At 40.0% G+C, this 20,921-nt stretch overlaps 1 protein-coding gene across 2 annotated transcripts in view; it reads right to left on the bottom strand.

Moving 5' to 3' along the window:
- Window positions 1-20,921, bottom strand: part of LOC145998676 (uncharacterized) — a 144,203-nt gene that overhangs the window by 34,586 nt on the left and 88,696 nt on the right. For both annotated transcript variants that reach the window (XM_083135144.1, XM_083135149.1), the window contains exon 2: window positions 13,380-13,674. In XM_083135144.1, the coding sequence (XP_082991270.1) occupies window positions 13,380-13,466 (87 nt within the window). In that variant the 5' untranslated portion in view covers window positions 13,467-13,674. The remainder of the gene's footprint in view (window positions 1-13,379; window positions 13,675-20,921) is intronic.

The following is a 20,921-nucleotide window of genomic DNA, read 5'->3' as shown; positions in this document are numbered from 1 at the left end:
CTACCCTCCATTACAGGCCAGAAAGATTATTTTGGTACAGTTTCCGCCACTACACTACGTCCCAGGAGTCTGTGGAGCAGCACCACGCATAATGGTACAGAAGGGGAGAAAGCGAGTGGACGCCGCTGCAGTCACGTTGCCCGTCCATGCTTCTCTTTCCCTCACACGCATTGCTCGAGCTCTCTCGAATCATAACTTTCCCAGAGGACTTGATTTCGTTCGCTTGCTCCACAGACTCCTGGGACTAGTGTAAATTGACGTCTGCAGGCTGTTGTTACTAAATTAATGTTTCATGTAAATATGATGTTGCATGCGAAAGCCTTTAGAACAGTGGTTCTCAACCTTCGTGAGACTGAGGACCGGTATAGTCTTTTTTTTTAAAAAGTCAATGCCCCGATCCCAACAAGTTTACTCGTAAATGCCTTCTTAACTTTATAACAACTTTATACATTAATTAATATGTAGACCCTTGATTATCACATAATAGTTGTCAACCACTGGATCTAATGAAATCTTGTAGTTTAATCGGTCAAGATTATTAAATGAATTTGGTTTAGTTTGGTTTTCATTGGCATGTTGCATTTTGAACATCGAAAATTTCAATTGATACCAATTAGGAAATCGATGACTGTATTATACTCGCAAAACTGGTAACTATATCAATTTGATAGCAGCCCAGTATAATTGATATCAGGGGATGGTACGCCACTTTTCTGCACTTTTGGCTATTCGCGACGAAGGTACCGTAATATGAACGAGAAAAATACAAAAGTTAGATTTTTATCAAAACGGAGTGGTTAGCACAGCGCGTTACGACGATAGGGGTTCCAGGCCTGGGCACGGGTGTTCTTTGTGATTGTGCCTTCATCAATATCATGATATCATGACTTATCCTCATCTTCACGATTAGCCAAAAGTGACAAAAACCCGAAGTAAAATAAAGCAACTCAATCAATGTATTCAGCGCGACCCTGAGCGCTGTCGATGACGTGTATGAGACGAGCAGGTCGCTGGTGTGACTGTGGCCTTATCCTTTGCCCACACAGAGCAAGGAAGACGCAGCCTACGTCCAGCAACTAAAAAACGTCAGCTAATGGCTCTACGGAGGCCACGGTTCAAAATTCTACTTCAAGATTGGCATCAGTTCTCAGGAAGCACACTTTTCCAGCACCCACTTCATTTGCATATCCAGGATAATTGTCTGTCCATGAACAGTATTACGTTTATGTTGTAGTAATCTAAGTAGAGGCCAACGAGAAAACATGGTCCGTATAAATACGACACATTTTTCATCCTCCCACGACAATCAACCTTTTCCCACGTAAACAACGAAGAACGATTGTTATTTTTTTTCTACCCAAGGCCACAACGCAATGTCACCCTTTTATGAAAAATTAAAGTTCTTGCCTTTATTACAAGATCTTGTATATTCTCGAGTCGGAACGTTTCTACATCCCTTGTTTGTTCGTAGGTTGACAAACTTATCATTTGGTGCTTATTTTCTGTCCCTCTAGGCTAATCGCGAAGATGAGGATGAATGATCATTAGATGAAACTAATAAGGAACGCTCATAAAGGAACCTGCCGACACCAAGACTCGAACCTGGGACCAACGTGGAAAGATCGTGACTCCACCACTGAATGTCCACGGTCACCGAAGCGACTTGATCAATTTGTTCCTATATGTATGTTATATAGTGTAGAATGGCCAAAGGCGACAACTTCACATACATATTGGGGGAGGGGGGACAGATTGACAATATTTTTTATGTTCGAGGGGAAGTCATTAAATAACGGGAATTTTATTCTAAACTTCATGGAGATTTATGCACAACGAAACTTTGTATTTCGGGACTCAAAATGGTTCCTTAGCAACACACCATCAAGGTGTCACGATCGAGCAGCATGCGCATGCGGAGTAGCTAATGCAACATGACCGCTCCACTCACAGTAGAAGAGCTAGGGAATGTTTTTCGTATTCTGTGGTCAGAGGGAGTGAAACCTTCTGAAATCTACAGCAGAATGAAGGTTCAGTAAGGAGCAATTGTTTAAGTCAGGGGAGATTGTACTAAATTAATGGATTCGCTGGTCGATCTGCTCTTTTCACTGGCTCTGATGCCACGCAAACTTACCTCACTCTCCAAATTTCATCACTGACATTTCGTCTTCAGTGTTTAAATCTTTCCACACATTCATACACTCTTCCCTGACTTAAAAAGTAGCTTTTCTGCCACTTTTGACTAATCACGAAGATGGGGATGACAGTATTAATAGTAGGATGAAATGGAGAGGACACAAACACAAGCTCCACAGAGCTAGTTACTCTGCAAGAATGCAATACACGGTGTACTACGCGAAATAAAGGTTTATTTGGGATGCCTTCACTGGGGATCGAACAGTGACAAGGGGACAGTGACAATGGAAATCTTGGTTTGATGAAATGCAACTCACGATGAAATTGGGGTCTAAAGTGCTAAAAAAATGCTTCGCCGGGCATACATTTTACATTGTTTTAAAATATACTTCTCACGCACAAGCACAAAATGAACGGCGCAGGAATCTCTGTAGCAAGCGAACGAAAAGTCGTATCTGCGCAAGTATGATTCGAGAGGGCTCGACCAATGAACGCGTGAGAGAGGAAGTAGGAAAACTAGGCTGCAGCTACAAGCAGTTTGCAAAAGCGCGCACTACTTTTCACCGCCCACTCGCTTTCTCTACCGTTACGCGGGGTCTTCCTCCACAGATTCCCGAGCAGTTTCGTGCTTAATCTTAGCTAGTCTTAAGTGTAGGACACAATTTGTATTCCTGCCCAAATATTATTAAAACAATTAAATCAAGAAGACTTAGATGAACAGGCCGTGTGCCACGAATGGGAGAGGAAAGAAGAGTTTACAGGATTCTTGTTGGGAAACCTGATGGTAAGAGACATATAGGAAGGCCAAGACGAAGATGGAGGGATAACGTTGATATGGACCTAAAGGAAATCGATAAGGATGGAAAAGATTGGATAGACCTTGCCTAGGATAGGGACAGATGGAAGGCTTGTGTTGCTGCAGCCATAAACCTTCGGATTTAAGAAGGCTAGAGTTAGTAGAACATCAATTTGATTAGGATAGAAAAATCCAAGGCGTACGTACGTCTTGCTGTTCTGCAACGTAAATAAATGAGTTGGTCATGCGTTGAAGCTTCATTTGACTTTAGGGATTCTCCCACTGTGTCGTCGGATGTGACACGGCCTTGGCAATTAGCCTTCAGCCTTCAAGGTCAGAGGTGAACGAAGGTATTTGGCTTGGGCGTGTCTGCCTCCTTATGGATTCGGAACGTAGAAAGCCAAATTATCGGCTTGGCGTGATGAATGAACACTCAACGACCTTCACCATTTACTACCATCCATATTGCATGAAAATGTGCGTTGATGACCTATTTGACAAAAGTTTCGAACTCCCGCCTCTCCCTATTAGACCAAAATAATACTAGCAACAATGTAATGAGATTATATTTATTTACCCTTCCAATAATATAATAATTTACTACTGAAACAAAAGTATTTCCATTACAATTTCAAATCTAAACGTGTTTATGAAACAAGTTTTGTTTGTGCTTTCAAACGTCGTCACCAGGGCCGGATTAAGACGAAATTGGGCATGATGCTATACCGTCGATTTTTTTGTACACAACTAACTTTCAAGGTGAAAATTTTACTACCTGTGTCTAGGCGTTCGAAATTGGGGCTCCAAATTTAATTCTAAGATTTATTTTCGATTAATATAGCAAAAGAAAACTGTTCAGCTTTCGGAAAATTCTCGTCTGCTTTCATCTGGGCCTATTTCACGAATGGGCCTAATGTTGCAGCATCAATAGCACCCACCTTAATCCGCCCTGGTCATCAGCGCTATCATTGTCAGAACCTCTGGCTGTACATATACTTCCGGATAAACTTAAAGAAACTCTGGCCTTATCTTCCTCACAAATGTTTCTTCGATGTCGCAAATTCTTACAAGGGCACCCAACCAATACTTAACTATCAGTGACGTATGCTGAGTTCACTGGAACACATGGTCTCCACTTAACGTTCGTCCATTAAATAAATAGGCAAAATCATGTAACTTCTACATAAAATTGCCATTGATAGTAGAATATTGATGATTATTATTTATTACAATAAAGAAGGCATTTCTAAAATAAAAAAATATGGAACGCGCATTTTAATGATTCCATTTAAATGTAAGGTCTACAATAGTACAGTACAGCTTGTTAATGTATTTCATTTTCTTGCTGATCTTGCTTTTGAGAATTGTCAGTGTGTATACTGTTAATGACTTTAACAATAATGCTAATAACACTTGAATAAAATAATTTGAAGACTGCACTAATCACATCCAATAATAAAGTCTTTTTCTGGAGCTGTTTCCATAGAGCGACCAAAACAAAAAACCTTCGGCGAAAAGTCTCCGTGCACCTCCCCCTTCTTCGGTTCAACTCGGGCCATAAGGAAGCATGGTCCACTCTGCCTCTCGCCTCCACGCGGGAGTACGGTGCACAGGAGTCGCGGGTATGCGCAGGCTTTTTTGCTTGTGGTTCCACTATCAGAGTGACTACTCTAGGACCATGATAAAATTTTAAGTATAATTCCCGGTTTTCAAGGCGAACTATATTCAAGGCGAATTGGTTTTCATCAGAGATTCACGGCGGACCACTGATTCCCACATAGACGCCATGCAGGCGAGAACTTAATCCCCTGCACCAAACTGAAGGCACGCCCTTTGACAGCATTTAGACACAATAGAGCCGCGGTTGTTGTACCCTCTCGAGCCGAAGCCACGCCGTAACGTCTTTCCAACTGACATTTTCGAATCTCGTATAAATCTGCGGGACTTCGAGTTTCCACACAGTTTGACAGGATTTTTGTAGCGAGAGCATCTCCGCGCTAGACTCCCGTGCACCTATTGTTTTCGTGGACTTTGTTTTGTTTGCGGACCGTCAGCGAGTAACCGCCTCTGAAGTAATTCGCGAGTGCTTGTTTCGGTGATATCATTCGCGGTGATTTGTTTTTGTGAAACAAGGCCAATCCAGAACCATGGGTGGCTAAGACTAGAGAGAGAAGGGGGCCGTCGGCTCTCGTCGAATTCCATAACGACGCTATGCCACTACCATCCTGCGAGAAGCTACAGCCGGCGACAACGCCAACACCAGACACACTATGCCGCGAAGCCAACCAACGCAGACGCCAAACTCCATCCACCGCGACGCTACAGCAGAACCTCCAGCGCCCGTATGGCAACGACAGAGACACATCCGACGCCAAGAAGGAGGATTCCAGACCGGCGATTGATAGATGCCCGAGAGAGAGAGAGGGTTCCAGACCGACGCTTGGGAGATGCCCGATGCCCGAGAGAGCAAGGGTTCGAGACCGACGCTTGAGAAGCTACAGCTGGCGTTCGAGACAAGAACGTACAGCCGACGCTTGAGAGAAGGAGGGATACGCGACGTCCAGTGAAAGAAAGTGAAAGCACCAGATATCGTCGCCACCACCCTTCGTCGCGTCCTCAGGAGAGTGAATGAGTGAGAATGAATCAGGGGTACCTGTAAGATGTTTGTTATCCCAATATTTATTTGATTACAATATATAAATATTTTAACGTTCGTCCAAGTTATCATTTGATGCTTTCAGGTACAATGCTATATGCTGTGTTTTTCTTTCAGTGCCGACAGATGTCAGGTAGATTTTAAGGTGTCATATTCCAAGGTATTTTATCCCCACCTCGCACTAGTACGACAACAATGACCGTCTCAGAACCCGAACTAAAAACCTGGTCGTTTGCAATCGCATGAACGGCACCTCCTGCCTATTTGTGACATTTGGCCCCGTGCCAGGGAATGAAAGATAGCCTATGTGACCGGGGGACCGGCATGCGATCATAATACCATCGCACTTCTCTCAATACTGTAGTGATGTAAGTAAAAAACTGGTTAAGGGGGGATGGCTGGATATTTCTCGTGAAAGTTTTGAGATTTTTGAAGTGAAGTGACATTGTATCCAATTAACCTCTAATTTTAAAACTTGAAATCAACAATCACAAAATAATTATTATTTCGGTAGACTCAGAATCATACACATGGAAACATCAATCAACGAAAGAATGAAACGCGGTGGATATTAAAGAAATAGGATCATTGATATGAAACAGTCTATCTAGCGATAACATTAAAAATCGAAAATTTGCTTCATAATATTTAAGACTGGAAATCAGGTTGCCATCTTCTGAAGCACCATCATATTATTTAAAGGAATAATATTATGCTCATTTTCTAATCGATTTTTCTTCTGTATCTTAATCTCTAGGCATCAGGCTTCGCAGATACTCGGGAATCTGCAGAGTAAGGCCACGCATAACAGTAGAGAAGGGGAGAAAGCGAATGGACGGAACTGCGCGCTACTGCAAACGGCTAGTAGTCGCGGTTTCCTGATCAATGTAGAAACATTCCCTCTCGCGCGTTCATTGGTCGAACCCTCTCGAAGTCACTACTTGCGCAGAGAATTGATTTCGTTCGCTCGCTCAAGAAATTTCCGGGACAGTGTGTAGCTTAAAATATACGCCCGTGTTAACAATACCTTAAATATGTGAAAATGTTGGGCCATTCAGTGTAACAAGCATTAAAGGGGCGATCCAAATAAAAGAACTGCCTTCCCAAGAGGTCGCAGTAAGTAAAGAACAATTACATCACATTCTTGGCTCCCTTGCGATCTGTCATCCTGTCATTCATGTATCTAGCGCAACAATGCCCATTTCCATTGTTGGATTTAGCTCCAAGAAGGCACTGGATAAAAAAAACCGCTGAAAGGCAAGTGAGAGTGGACGGTCATAATCTGAATCACGTGCTTCCACACCCACGCAACCTCCTGGAGCCTCCAGTAAAAAAGAAAGGAACTTGTTACACTTTGACCCGGGTTTCCGTGCATCTCGGGATACCCGAAAGCAGAAAACTATAAAAAACGAAAGGTTCGAAGTCTTGGAGGAAGCAATGCCTATTGGTAACGCGTGCAAGGCTTTCTTCCTCGAGGAGGTAATTTGAGCCGTCACGCCGCGCCAAAACCGCATTGCATCATGGGAGTTGGATAACCTGTATTTGCACAATGGAACGGTCATAATTACAATACAATTGCAGGCCATTGCATGTCCCGATTGGTTTGCTTGCGTAAAAGGGGTTGGTCATAATTTCTAATGATCGGTTTAGCCGGAATAATGGGTCGAGCGCAGCGGCGTTCAATGAGATGTATGACTTTCCAAGAGAGCAAGAATGTCTTACAATACAGACAGTAGTATTCCCAAGGGGATTACTGACCCAAGTTTTCTTATAATAATATGAGATTTAGAAAGATTATATAATAAATATAACTGCCGACCTCCGTGACGAATGGTGTCGGGTTCGAATCCCGGCCTGGGCAAGGGTGTCCCTTCATCAATTTCATCATATCATCACTCATTTTCATCGTAGCGATTAAGAAATGGAAAGTAAACAAAACAAACTCAGACAATGCTCCTGAAAGAACTTAATGACTAAATGCTGGTTGCTACTTTTGACTAGCCGATTTAATCAAAAGAGATTGTTTCTTTATTCAGTTTGGAAGAAATTGCTCCAACAGTGATTGAGCCACTGTTTATAACCACTTGCGAGAAGCTTTCATATTATTTTTGAATGATAAATAAATAACTAATTATAAACAAATTTGCAAAATAAATTCGTAACTACGTATATTCATGCATACAAGTATGAGAATTGGAATATCCAATCATTCATGGACACTTAACATGTTTTATCATCCCAGTCACATCTGAGGGTTAGCGACATAAAATAATTTCAACTTGCTGGAACTCTTACATAGGCCAACTTCATACTTTAGCCTTCACTTTCATCTCCGATTTGGGTTTCTACAAATTAGTTACACAAAAGTAACCGTTAATTGTGAAGAAAACGTGTGTGTAACAGAAATGTTTTAAGCACCAATGAATACAGCATATCTTCAAGTTTATTGTCGCACGTCATTTGCTTCCAGTTGTTAGTTTCAGATGCCGCCACTGGAGGCGTGAGCGTTTGCTTATCTTCTCTAGTATTGCGCCCGTCATCATGGACTGTCAGAGGCATATCATACCTGAACATGCTCGAGAATTATCTAATGCCACAATTGCGTTGAAGATATGGGTGCTGATTTCATTTTCATCCGCATTTTCATAAAGAAGTAATCGTGAAGTACCAACTTGGATTGGTCGTGGTGGAACGATTCCGTGGCCACCTCGTTCACCTGATTTGAACCCACGGATTTCTCTATCTGGGGTTACATTAAAGAACGTGCGTTTGTTCCCCTCTTCCCAGCAACGTCGACGAGCTGCGGGTCCGGATAACGCAGGCAGCTGCGACCATCGATGCAGACAAGCTTCAATGGGTTTGGCAGGAAATCTAATACCGCTGGGACATTTGCCGTGTGATGAAAGGATCACATATTGAACACTTGTAGAGAAAACTTGAAGATATGCTGTATTCATTGATGTATTTCTGTTATACATACACTTTCTTCACAATTAACAGTTACTTTTGTATAACTAATTTATAGAAACCCGTATTTCGCTTGTGGCGTCTGGAAACGTGTGTTTTTCTTCAAGAATTAAAGCTTATTTCGCAAAATTCACGTCTGCTATTTTCCATCAGAGAATCAATTACTGCGTAGATACGCAGCCAGAAAGACAATTTTAAGCTTGCATGCGTCTTGAATATTAAACGCAGCATCCAACCGGTCTGACCGTTGATTGATTGCGCATTTTGACACAACGGGTTCCATCCGATTCCACCTTGGTGGCGTCGCTGTAATTGCATCCATATCATGTCGTAGGAGTCAATTTTCACATATCACTGCAAATAACTTGATAGTGTGAACAGTCATAGCAATAAGAGTAACAGAAGGAATATAAAGTTAATTGTTCACTCACAGTCTTTGTACGTTCGTCTACCTCTCTTGCTTTCTTTCTCTAATTCTCTCTCTCCCTCGTTCTGATTTCTCTCTCTCTCTCCCCCTCATTCTGTTTTTCTCACTCTCACTCTCCCTCATTTTTTTATTTCTCTTTCTCACTCATTGTTTTCTCACTCTCTCCCTCATTGTTTTCTCATTCTCCCACTCGTTCTCTCATTCTGTCTACCTTTCTTTCCTTCTGTCTCCCTCTGTGAATGTTGTCGTAGGGCTGTGATGATTTCATAAAACACAAACATAAGAAGTAATGTGCGTACTTAATCATGCTTATGTCATTGACTGAATCGATATTATTAATATTCTTATACATATAAATATATACTTATAAATATATTAATGTATATTATTGATAGATGCCCAGAAGCGTACAACGAAGGGCCACTCCCCCGTATCTGGACTGGAAACAATACGAAACTTATATTTAAGGTCAATTCGATACATGTAATTTCACCTAAACGAATCCTGGGTTCGATATCAGGCTAGCATTTCAATAGTTCGAATGCGAACTTTAAACAATGTGGACATATAGAAGAAAACTTTGAAAGCTTGTTAATTTTTGGCATGTGATATTTTGGAATATAACAAGCTGGACTGGCCCTTCTCATTCCCGCTCAGTCGATTTCTCGCGACGTTGCAGTCCAAGACATAATACAAGGGCAAGTGACGTATTCGCTTACCAAAAATGTAATTTGTATGTCTGGTCTGCTGTAGGATTTGTGAAGATTTGTCAGAATAAACACACATACGCGCGCGCTTTATAGAGTTTTATAAGCTACAAGATATTGTGTGTAATTTAGAAAAAAATGTCCGAATCCGGTAGACTTAGATATTAGGATTTATTCGGATTTTAGAATACCGGGTACATAAATATGTATGAAATATCCAGACTTCTGAAATCCGGAGACAATTTATTCAAATTTAGCCATCCTCAGTTCAGATTGCAGGCATTAATCCCGGATTTGGATAAGTTCATACTCTTCCAACTAACCAATTTAAACTTAAAGCAACGAGGCCAATGAGAAGTTGTACGGACATACTAAGCGTTTTACGTGAGACATATGTTGACACCACTGAGACAAAAATGCAATGTCCTTCATGCCTGTCCCACCACATTGCAAAGGACAAGAGAATCTCTCTTTTTCCCCCTCACAGCTTTCTTTTTCTTCATGGAAGAGTTAATTATGGAGTAAGTACGTAATCTTACATAGATGCACAATAATTACGATGTAACCGCACAAATCTGATACATATCTGTCACGTTTCCCACGGTGGGGAAGTCTTTCAGTTGAAATCTTATTTACTCATCACTCCAAGATACGACTATAATGCAGTGATCACGGCAGAAAGTTACGTGAGATAGTAATTAGTTAATTGGCAGTTAGTTGAGATTTCTAGCTGCTGATGTGGTTTCAAAGGTCAACATAATTGAAATTTAATACGTAGGGTTCTACCATGGTACGTATTATCATAAAACGAAGTAGTAGGAATTTGGACATGCCTAACTTTCGTGGGCCAACAATTGACATGATCTGCAATGACACTTTAATTTTGCGTAAACATTAGAAAGACGATATCCAGTTATATAAATTAATGTTACAACAAGGGACATAATAAATATTTATTTCAAACCGAGACATCATTTGAAACACAGGTATAATTTTTAGCTTACTGTGACATTTGCAAGGTTCAATGATCTTGCTCGGGATAGGGACAGATGGAAGGCCTGTGTTGCTGCAGCCATGAACCTTCGGGTTTAAGAAGGCTAGAGCGTTAGTTAGTTAGTCAATGTTGAAGTAACACTTGATAATGAAAATTTATTAAAAAAGTATATGGAATGCTACGTCAAGGAAGGTATATTTTTAATGTTTTATATGTGTTCCCTTTCCAACAATAGTGAATATCTTTCATGATACAATTCGTATTATGTACTAAATATAGAGAAAGATATGGGTGCCAATTAACCTGTTGAGCAATTCTGATAAGAAGAATAAACCACAAAATTATTACTGACAATTATAAGTAATGTCTCTTTGAAATCATACTAGTAAAAACAATGGAATTGCTGAATTTATCTTTATCTAGGTTAAATGAGGTTATTTTGTTATTCTTAAATTCAATAATGGAAGTCACAGTCAATATTATTACTCGACGTGAACAGAGTAAACTAAATTTATATTAAAGAACCCATCTTCTTACTCCTAAACAATTCTTATCTACTCTTTGACATGGAACGATACATTTAATAACAGTGCTTTAGAAGTTTTAAACTGGTTTCGTGGTTACTTAAGTCTATTAAACTACTGATAATATCAATATAATAGCAAAAGTAAACCAAATGAAGATTCACGTGAATGCTCTTGAAAGAATTCTACACATGTTTTTTTTTTTTCAAATTTTGGAATATCATAACGGTTTTTTGAAAGGGGAGCAAAATTCGAAAACAGCTGCCCTGGCGTCGAGCAAAGGTCCAGCCGAGCCTTAACTACACTGTTTAGATGGTTCTCAAGTTCTTTTTTCTGTAAATGAATGGTAGTGTTAAGTAAAACTGTACAATCACACGTCCCGTTAACAGGTTGACAAATTTTTGACAGTAGAGGAAAGAAGAGTTTACAGGATTCTGGTTGGGAAACCTGATGGTAAGAGATCTGTAGGAAGGCCAAGACAAAGATTGAGTGAAAATGTTGAGATGAACCTAAAGTAAATCGGTAAGGATAGAAAAGATTGGATCGATCTTGCCTAGGAGAGGGACAGATGGAAGGCTTGTGTTGCTGCAGCCATAAACCTTCGGGTTTGAGAAGGCTAGAGAGTTAGTTATAATATTGTAAATTTTACGGTAATCTCGAACAAAACAGTGTAGCGTAAATTTGAGGAATAGCTTGCATATTCCTGTTAGCTCTTCCCTTTAGATTTCTACCTTGCACAAAATACCACTCCCAAGTGCAAGGGTGTTAATTAGTCTATCTGGGTAACTTCGGGCGCGGTAATTGCTTCTGCATGGCAGTCAAAAAATGAAAGCAACTTATTAAAACATTTTGCGCGTCGTTAATTTGGATAACATGACTAATTTCCTAAAGGTTGTTACTATTTTAAAAGACAAGAAGTCGTGTTACTTTCAAATTACACGATCCTATGCCAAGAAAGAAATTCGAACACGCAAAATCATAGTTTACTTGCCTCATCTTGATTACACGTTTGAGACTAAGTCGTGTTCTTGTTGCTTGCTGCGAGGGGTTAATTGAAATGTACTATGTCATTACATATTGTTGTGTATTCAGCTGTCCAATTTCGCTAGTGTGAGCAAAGAAACAGGTTCTGTAAAATAATTATGGACGCAATTTTGCAATTGAAGACTGCAGGCCCTGATCATATACTTTAATCGGCTATTATGAGAAAGTTGTAATGGTAAAAAAGTGGACATGGTATTGCGAAGAATGATTTACAACTACGTCGTCCCATCTTCCGTTGTCCAAATGCGTTCCTCGCAAGATTACTCATTCGAGCGTCCAAACGTGCTTTATAATGAAGCTTTGTTGAATCAAGCGTGGAAAATTCGATTCTATTAGCTAAGGAATATGGAAAGATTGAATGAGGAGTGAAGATTTATTGCAGATTCGGTTCGTATGGTCCTGTACAAAGCTGTACTTTACATACCTTTTCCTTTAATAGATTTCAAACGACTTTTGTTTTTCAGGTTTTCTGCATCCCTGCATCAATGAAGTTATCACATCGACTATGATCTTAAAAGGAAATGTTATTTCACGTGCAAATAGTTGCATCATTATTAGTAATACTTCCAAATCATTGCAGTATTCCATAGCATGGTAATTTTAGAGTGTGTATGTACAATTTTAGTGAGATCGGTTCTTTCTATAACAATGCTGTTTCCAATAGATATGCATATTCGTTCTTTTTTTATTCGACATTCTGTGTTGTAAGAAATGGAATTCTGTTTATGCGAAGCACATGTTGTTCTCTGCTAATTGGCGTTTTCATTTCCATCCATGATCATCACATTCTGGAAAAAGATTGTATGAAATTGGTGATGGACAATTCGCGTATTACTTTTGCCATTGGGTGTACAAGAGTTTTTAAACACCTCCACCATGTCACTGATACATTCAATTACATAGGAAATAATGACCATCCCTCGCTGATTGGAACTTTCAAAAAAGCTTAATCGTTTCTTAGGGTATAATAGTGTCGATTAAAGTCGGTAAGATTCACATACACTAAATTTCGAAGTGAAAATGTTAGGTGGTTAATACCCCCTTGCACCCACTCCGTACCCCTAGGTAAATGTAACTAGTTATGGATGGTATCACTAGTATAAAAAAACAAAAAACATTTAATCTACTTACCCTTCCGTTCGCTCCAGACGATATCCCAATGATCACAGCGATGGACAGCGTGGTCAAGAATAACGCCTGCTTGGTAATCTGACCCATCCTTGATTGATGTCACCTGAGTGGTGCAAAAAGTCACACAAGCACGTTTCTACAACACTAGCAGGTAACCTCAGTCACATCGTTCATACCGATAGTCGTCCTACAGCACACAGAAGCACTTCTCAGTCCATCTTGAATCAAACAATCTTTTCCATGCTCTAGGTTGCCAGAAATGCTGGTGATTCCCAAGGACCGATCCTCAATCAAACTGTAAGGAAGAACAGAAAGAAATCTTGTTTAACGCAACTACGATCCCAGCAAGTTCTGTACGGTGAAAGAAATTACAAGACAAGGTAAAAACTCTCACAGACTCAATGAAGATATTCTCAAGCAGGAAGAAAGAGACGAAGGCTGTGAGAAAATCCAACAATTACGGCCTAAATTGGAGCAGTATCATTGTTAAGAGCAACAATCATCTTTTTTTACCCTGTTTCATCTGAACGTTACAATTGTTCATTGTGTCTTGAACAGTATCATGCATTCCAACACGTGCATTGAAATTAATCAGTTTGGAAGGAAGGTTTATTTGAGATTGTTCATTTCTCAAGCGCATACTGGAAGCGACTCGAACATCTGATGTTGCAAGGGAATTCTTGCCCACTTAACTCAGTTTTTTACTTAGACGATTGCGCAGAATATACTGCACATCTCCCTCACAAGATGCTGTCTGCAAACACTATAGGCTCGCTGACTAGCTTAAAGATTGAACTCGCAGTTGTTACGAACTTGAGGGCGAGCTCACGCTTGTTTTGAGCTATTTTTCCTTAAGGTGAAAATTAGTTATTTTCTGTGGAGGAAATGCAGTAACTGAAGAAAATCATACAACAGATAGCGATAAATGGCATTTTTCAAAGATCAGGCTCAGTGTTTGAAAATTCTGTCCACTAGTTCTCGAGATTAGCGTGGCTAAAATGTAGCCTGTAAGCTTTACACGGACTGAGGAATTAGAAATCTTGAAGAAAGGAATAAGACATGCATTTACAAGTTGAAAAGAAAGGGTGAAGACAAGCCCACAAGAGTGATAAGAGCTTAATGGAACAAGACAGATCACCCGGAAGTGACGCAAGTAGAGTACAGTCAAACAATCCACCACCGGAGCACATCCCTTCCGTATGCATACACATTACACGTAGGTGCACTTGATGGAGGACGTATTGCTCCTCTTGTCGTTAAACAGTCATAACGCAGGAGAGAAACGACCGGGTGTGCCTTCATGACTCAGTTGATTTCTCGCTTCGGCCACAAAACGAATGGGCTGCAACGTCACGCTGAGAAGGATGCAAGCTATCATTACACGCGGGTCTGACGAGTATCGGCATCACCACTTCTTGCTGTCTGAAGCTCAGTGATACCAACCCTAGCATAATGACGCTAAACCTAGCACAATTTGAGCTTCGACCCTGTGTTTGGCATAATGGGAAAATAGCATAATTTGCAAACTTGCTTCTCTGGGAGGGAGAAATTCACTTAAAGTGGCGATATTTTCATGAATTAAAACTAAAATTGCATCCAGATCATATTTCCTGTCCAGGAGCATGCTTTTCCAACCACACCCTCCTCCACATCTTTTTCATCTGCTATCATCCATTTACCTCGCGAAGAATATTTCTGGCAAGAAATCGGTAGAAAGTTTGGCCGACAAATAAAACAAATGTTCCGCTTTGTAGTCGACGATTGATTTGATTGATTTCTTCTTATCGTACTTCGTGTTTCTGCCAGTTTTGGCTACTTGCGAAGATGAGGCTGAACGGTGGTAACATGAAAAAAAAAAAAGGTGATCTCCCGGAAGCAACCCGCCTCCAACCTCATACATTCGAGGGTATGAGCTTAAAGTCCTGGTGCCTTTCATTAAACCAGGACGTCATTTGCTCCGAATTTACCAGTTCACCTGTTTTTTTTATTATTATTATTTTCTTCATTTATCTCGTTTACAATATAGAATTACATATATCAAAGAGAAAAGGTAGAAAAAAAATTATGTCATATATCTAGATGAAATAGATGAAGGGACAATCACAAACACATATGAACACAACACAAGTCCCATACAGGATTATGCTGACCATGTGTCCAGATGCCAGAGCCTCGCAGAATGCAGTCCAGAGTGTACTACCTGGAAGCGAGGTTGGCATTTTGGTGTCTTCACCCCTTATACCCCTTGAAGTCGATGACTCACCTCAAACTTTCTCTAGTCCAGTGCCGAACTCATCTCGAAAAGTAGATTCATAACCTAAAATTACAATCATCCGAAAATATTTATAATAATCAATTGCTATTAACAATTATCAACAATAGTAAATTCATTATCATTGTAGATCCTGGAGCAATTTATCAGCATTTATTATTATTTCACAGATTAAACAGCATTTGTTTGTTATCGGGAGGTTGGCAACGCTGCTGAGGCTAAAAGACAAGGCTGATCAAGGCTCGTAATGCATCACCCCGGAGGCAACAGAGAGCCACTCATCATTTTCCGCGTGCAATTCACGAGAAGGCTAAATGCGCGGTTTAGTTTCAAGTACATAATTAAATACGTAACGAAAAGCCGGAGCGAGACTATAAATTACAGAAATGTCTGGTTGCTTGATTTGGATTTTTAGCTTTCCCTATTTCTGCCACCATAAAATGAAGAGGTAGTTTGTAGTTGTTAACATGTTTGTGTGCTAACTTTCCACTTGTTCAAAATTCTGAAAATGTTGATTCTGCCACTCACAGAATGGTTTAGCATGAATGAATATAAATAAACTATCTTCACAGCATAAGAGTTGCTAGATGTTTTAAATCTAAAATTTAGCACAGTGTGTCCTTCAATCCTGTAACCAGACAAAGTTATTTTTTGGGAAAGAAAAGGAGGTTTTGTAGTCTTCTCCGCGACGGTAAGGGCCTCTCAAGAGGAAATGAGCCCCTTAAGCGGCTGGTTACGTCATTTACGAACATTTGTTCTATAATTTAAGAGCGTCCAAAATTCTTTATCCCAACAAAGAAATGTGATTTGACCAACAGAAAGAATTAATGCTTTCTCATAACACCTACAATAATTGGCCTTCATTGAATTGATTTATTTTACGAGGAGAGAGTGAAAAGTTTTGAGCCTCACATGGAACGAGTGATGATGCTAGGTAGATAAAATTTTGGAGGATGTAAGGTTTGAGTTTTAGGACACACTGTGCGAACGTTTATGAAATTCACTGTTTTCTTCTATGCTTTTGTCAGGTTGAAAATGAATGAAGTGTCAGAGAGTGGGCGACAGGGCCGTAATTCGGTCTGTCGAAAAGGCCTCACTGCTTTGGTCGAGTGTGGCTTCACCGCACTTCCCCACCCACCTTATTCCCCCGACCTGCCCCCGTCAGATTTTCATATTTTCCCTGCTATGAAGAATTCACTTCGAGGACGTCACTTCCACACGGACGAAGGTGGTCATTCAGTGGTGTGAGACTCAGGACAAATCATTTTACCAGATGACTGTAAACAAATTCCAGCACAGAATGCAGAAGTGCATTGATCTGGGGGATGATTATAGAGATTATGTGATTATGTAGAGAAATCATAATGAGGAACTATAGCTCACACACCCCTTCCCTGTGAGGCTCAAAACTTTTCACTCTCCCCACTTCACTTTTCTGACACTTTTGGCTAATCCGAAGATGAGTATGGATGGTGAAATTGATAGAAGGACAATTAATTACATACACATAAGGATAGGCAAAACAAAAGTCTCATAGTGGATTATATTGTCCATGGATCTAGACGCCATAGCCTCAGTCTGCAAACTGCAGACCAAGAGGTAGCACATAGAAGAGAAGTTGACATTTTGGCTGCTTGACAATAGTTTGCAAAATGATCTACGTAACCAGTACAATGCCTATAGTGGTGCAAGAGTCTTCCTTTGTAGCAAGTTGAGTCCGAGGTAGACCTTGAGATCCATGTTTTACCGAAATACTAACAACTTATACCTTTATGATTATATTGGTACTCATCATAGTGTGGTAAAATGTAACCATATTACATATTTTTACCTGTTATTTCATTTGAATCCAGGAGTCCAGGGTTCGAATCCCGGCCTGAGCAGGGGAGTTCTTTGTGAATGTTCCTTCATCAATTTTATCATATTCATCACTTCTCCTCATCTTTGCGATTAGCCAAAAGTGGAAGGAAAACGAAGTCAAATAAACCAAATCATCATTTGTTTAATATAAATTGCGCTGTTAGACCTCTTTGTGTAAAAATCTAGCGTAAAAAAAGGTAAAGGTAAAGTGCTTCCCTGTGCTGGCGTACCGGAAACTATAGGGAAAAGATATAAAACACTATTTGTACTCAGTTCTGCAGGTGGTCTTGTATGTGTATTAACGTCATTATCGTAATTCTAACTTTATCATCTTTTAATCAATCTGTCCTAGATTCGATTTTTAGTGACTGCAAGTTTGAATTTCAAGGAGAGTTGGGCCTGACCCTGTGGCCGAGTGGTTAGCACATCGCGCTGCGACGCCAAGGGTCCCGGGTTCGAATCCCGGTCGGGCTTGGTTGTTTGTGAATGTCCATTCATCAATTTCATCATTTCATCACTCATCCCCATCTTCGCAAATTAGCCAAGAGGCACAAAACGCGAAGTAAAATAAACTAAATCAAATCAAGGAGAGTTGCTAAATTTTGCGCTAAACTTTTCTTTGTATTCTTTGGCAGTCTGGGTAGGGATATTATTGAAGGATTCTATTCTATGTTGTATTGTCCGGACGTTTGCTTGTTTGTTGGGAATTATCGAAATCATCTTTTCATCATACTTAGTCATAGCCTTTGGGAGGGCACGTGCTCCCGTGTCCCCCGCTAAATCCACCCGAACGTCGCAATTGCATATTCTTGATCCTTTTAGAATAGATCCACCAGTGGAATTCATTATCACAGCCGGGTATAAACAAAACATTCGATAAGCGAAACTATGATCGCATTTTTTCCCGTTGACATCAACACACCCTTGTTGCATTGTATTACATATCTGATAACGCTTGACAACAACTGGGTTACTCATAACTACTCAAGGGTTAGTCGAAAGAAGGCAGCAAAGCGTTGAGTTCCTGAGCATTCATCTATCGTGAAGAAAATATTCTCTTCTTTTAATAGACTTCTCAGTAGCAATTGACTGGAAGAGATGGAAAAGACAAGAGTTGGTAAGTAGGAACTGCAATTTTATTGTGTTTTTTTATTATTATTAATTGCTTGTTTTGTTTTTACTTATTAATGCGAATCTCATCGATGTTCAGTCATTTCGCACTCGACTTGAATTTAATCTCATTGCTTGATTAGCGAATAATGGATGGACCTCGCGCATTTACCGTCCAACCAGGGGGATTTCCCACTAGACTATCCTAGGATATAGTCTAGGGGCCGCCAAATTCAGGGGAGAAGGGCCGCATAAAATTGAGACGCTGAAGGAATAGAAGGGACAAAGACAATGAATTTATGATAATAGCAAAATGAAACAATATGAATTGACCGAGTCTCTCGTTTATCAGTTTACTGCCATGAAAACCAGAAAGAAACATTTTTAGGCGAGCGTTCTCTTGTTAAATATAAGTGTATTGTTTTATCAAAGTTTAATGAATATTCTTTTAATCACATGTGTCTATATATTAAAGTTTACAAGTGTTATTAATACACAGCACGCAATTAGCGGAAGTGAAGTACCATGATAACAATACTGTAATAATAATAATATGATTAAGAATAGTGGTTGCAGGGCCAAATTCAAAGGACAACCAGGGATCCCAAATTTTATAAATCCCTCCCCTCCCCTGGGTCGAACCACATTAAGTTGTGACAGTGTTGCATGCTGATAATGAATATTAGCGTCCGTCTTCATCGATTCTAGAAGGCTTTGTAAATCTAGAGAGAGGCAAGATACAAGAAAATGGGTCGATTTTAGTCATTGTCACATTGTAATCAAAGGATCGCGGGTGGATTTAGAGACCAAGAAATGAACTTGGAACCAACGGTTTTAAAGAGAGGAAAGATTGAGAGTAGGAAAAGAGAGAGAGAATGTGACCCTTTAGAAGTCCTATCAGTTAATTCCGATGCCCGCTGTTGCACCTGAAATATCTAGTCCGTTTGATAAAGTATTTTCCACCTGAGTAGGTTACTATGGAACATATGTGTTGATAAAGCTACGGTCAATTGAACGAGCCGAATTAATAGGCAAGCAGAACAAGATGCGTGCTTATGTTTACATTGACTTAATTCTTATGACAGACGGAGAGAGAGAGAGTAGGGGGGAGGATGGGCTATGTGCAAGTTTGATAATCAACAAAAGATTTAATACAGTAAAATTGAGGGTAGGAAACAAACAGATACTGCTGCGTAAGGAAATTTGAAGACCCTGCATCGTGCGCTTATCGTGGAGGTTTTTTTTGTCAAGAAAAAATTGCTTAAATACCAAATCGACTGACTTCACATGCAACTATGACTTCTTTTGCCTCTGCGGAGATAATTGATGAAGTTGGAGTGAGATATTATCTGCCCGCACAGGTGGAAACGTGTCTCGTCCGACATTATGTAGTTGTGAAAGATGCTGGATATAAAATTTCCTTCGCTGTTCCATTCAGATCAACAGAACTTAATTTGTACGTATGTCGATTAGGTAACCGAACGCGTCAGGTGATTGATATGATTTGATTTTTTCTTATTTGTTGTCGCTTTTCTGACAATTTGGCTTATTGCAAAGGTGATTGATTGATTTGCCTTATTTCACTTGGCCTCTTGTGCCACTTTTGGCTAATTTGCGAAGATGGGGATGAGTGATGATATGATGAAATTAATGAATGGGTACTCACAAACATCCATGCCTAGGCCGGGATTCGAACCCGGGACCCCTGGCGTCGTAATTGCAAAGATGATGGTATGATATATTTTTTATTGTCTTGAAAAAGGAGGAGGAATGAATATAAAGTGCCAGGGAAACATCAAAACCAAGTCTTACACAAACCTTTAGACGAGGTGGAGCCTCGACCACCAATAAATAATTATTTATAATAATATATATATTTACAATTTTCCCAGGCACTCTGTTTATATCGCACCCTACACTATAACCATGCATATCGACGCCTCCCCAAACACATCCGGTGTTCAAGGAACACGGACAGATGACAAGTGAGAGACAAATACACAGCCCTGAGGACGGATACAGAACCAGTCTCTGAAACGTAGGTACAAAGAGAAAGTAAAAACAGTGTTTAAAAGTGCAACACTTTAACATGAATCAATCACCACATCAGCTACGAAGATGGGCCCTGTATAATAGTTTACATATGTTGAATAGTGTCAAGATTAAAGATGGCTAAATGTTCTATGAAGCGAGGCCACATTGTAACCAACAGGTTTATATTCTGTGGCTTTGTCGATTTTGAAAAGCAATATGTTTCCTTCTGTATTAAATAGTTCAAAGAAGTGTAACCTGGAAGCTTC

Source organism: Lepisma saccharinum, chromosome 1, assembly GCF_977018435.1.
Source record: "Lepisma saccharinum chromosome 1, izLepSacc3.1, whole genome shotgun sequence".
In the NCBI taxonomy this organism is placed as follows: Eukaryota; Metazoa; Arthropoda; class Insecta; order Zygentoma; family Lepismatidae; genus Lepisma; species Lepisma saccharinum.
The sequence above is the reverse complement of the archived record's forward strand: the minus strand, read 5'-3'. Positions and strand labels throughout refer to the sequence as shown.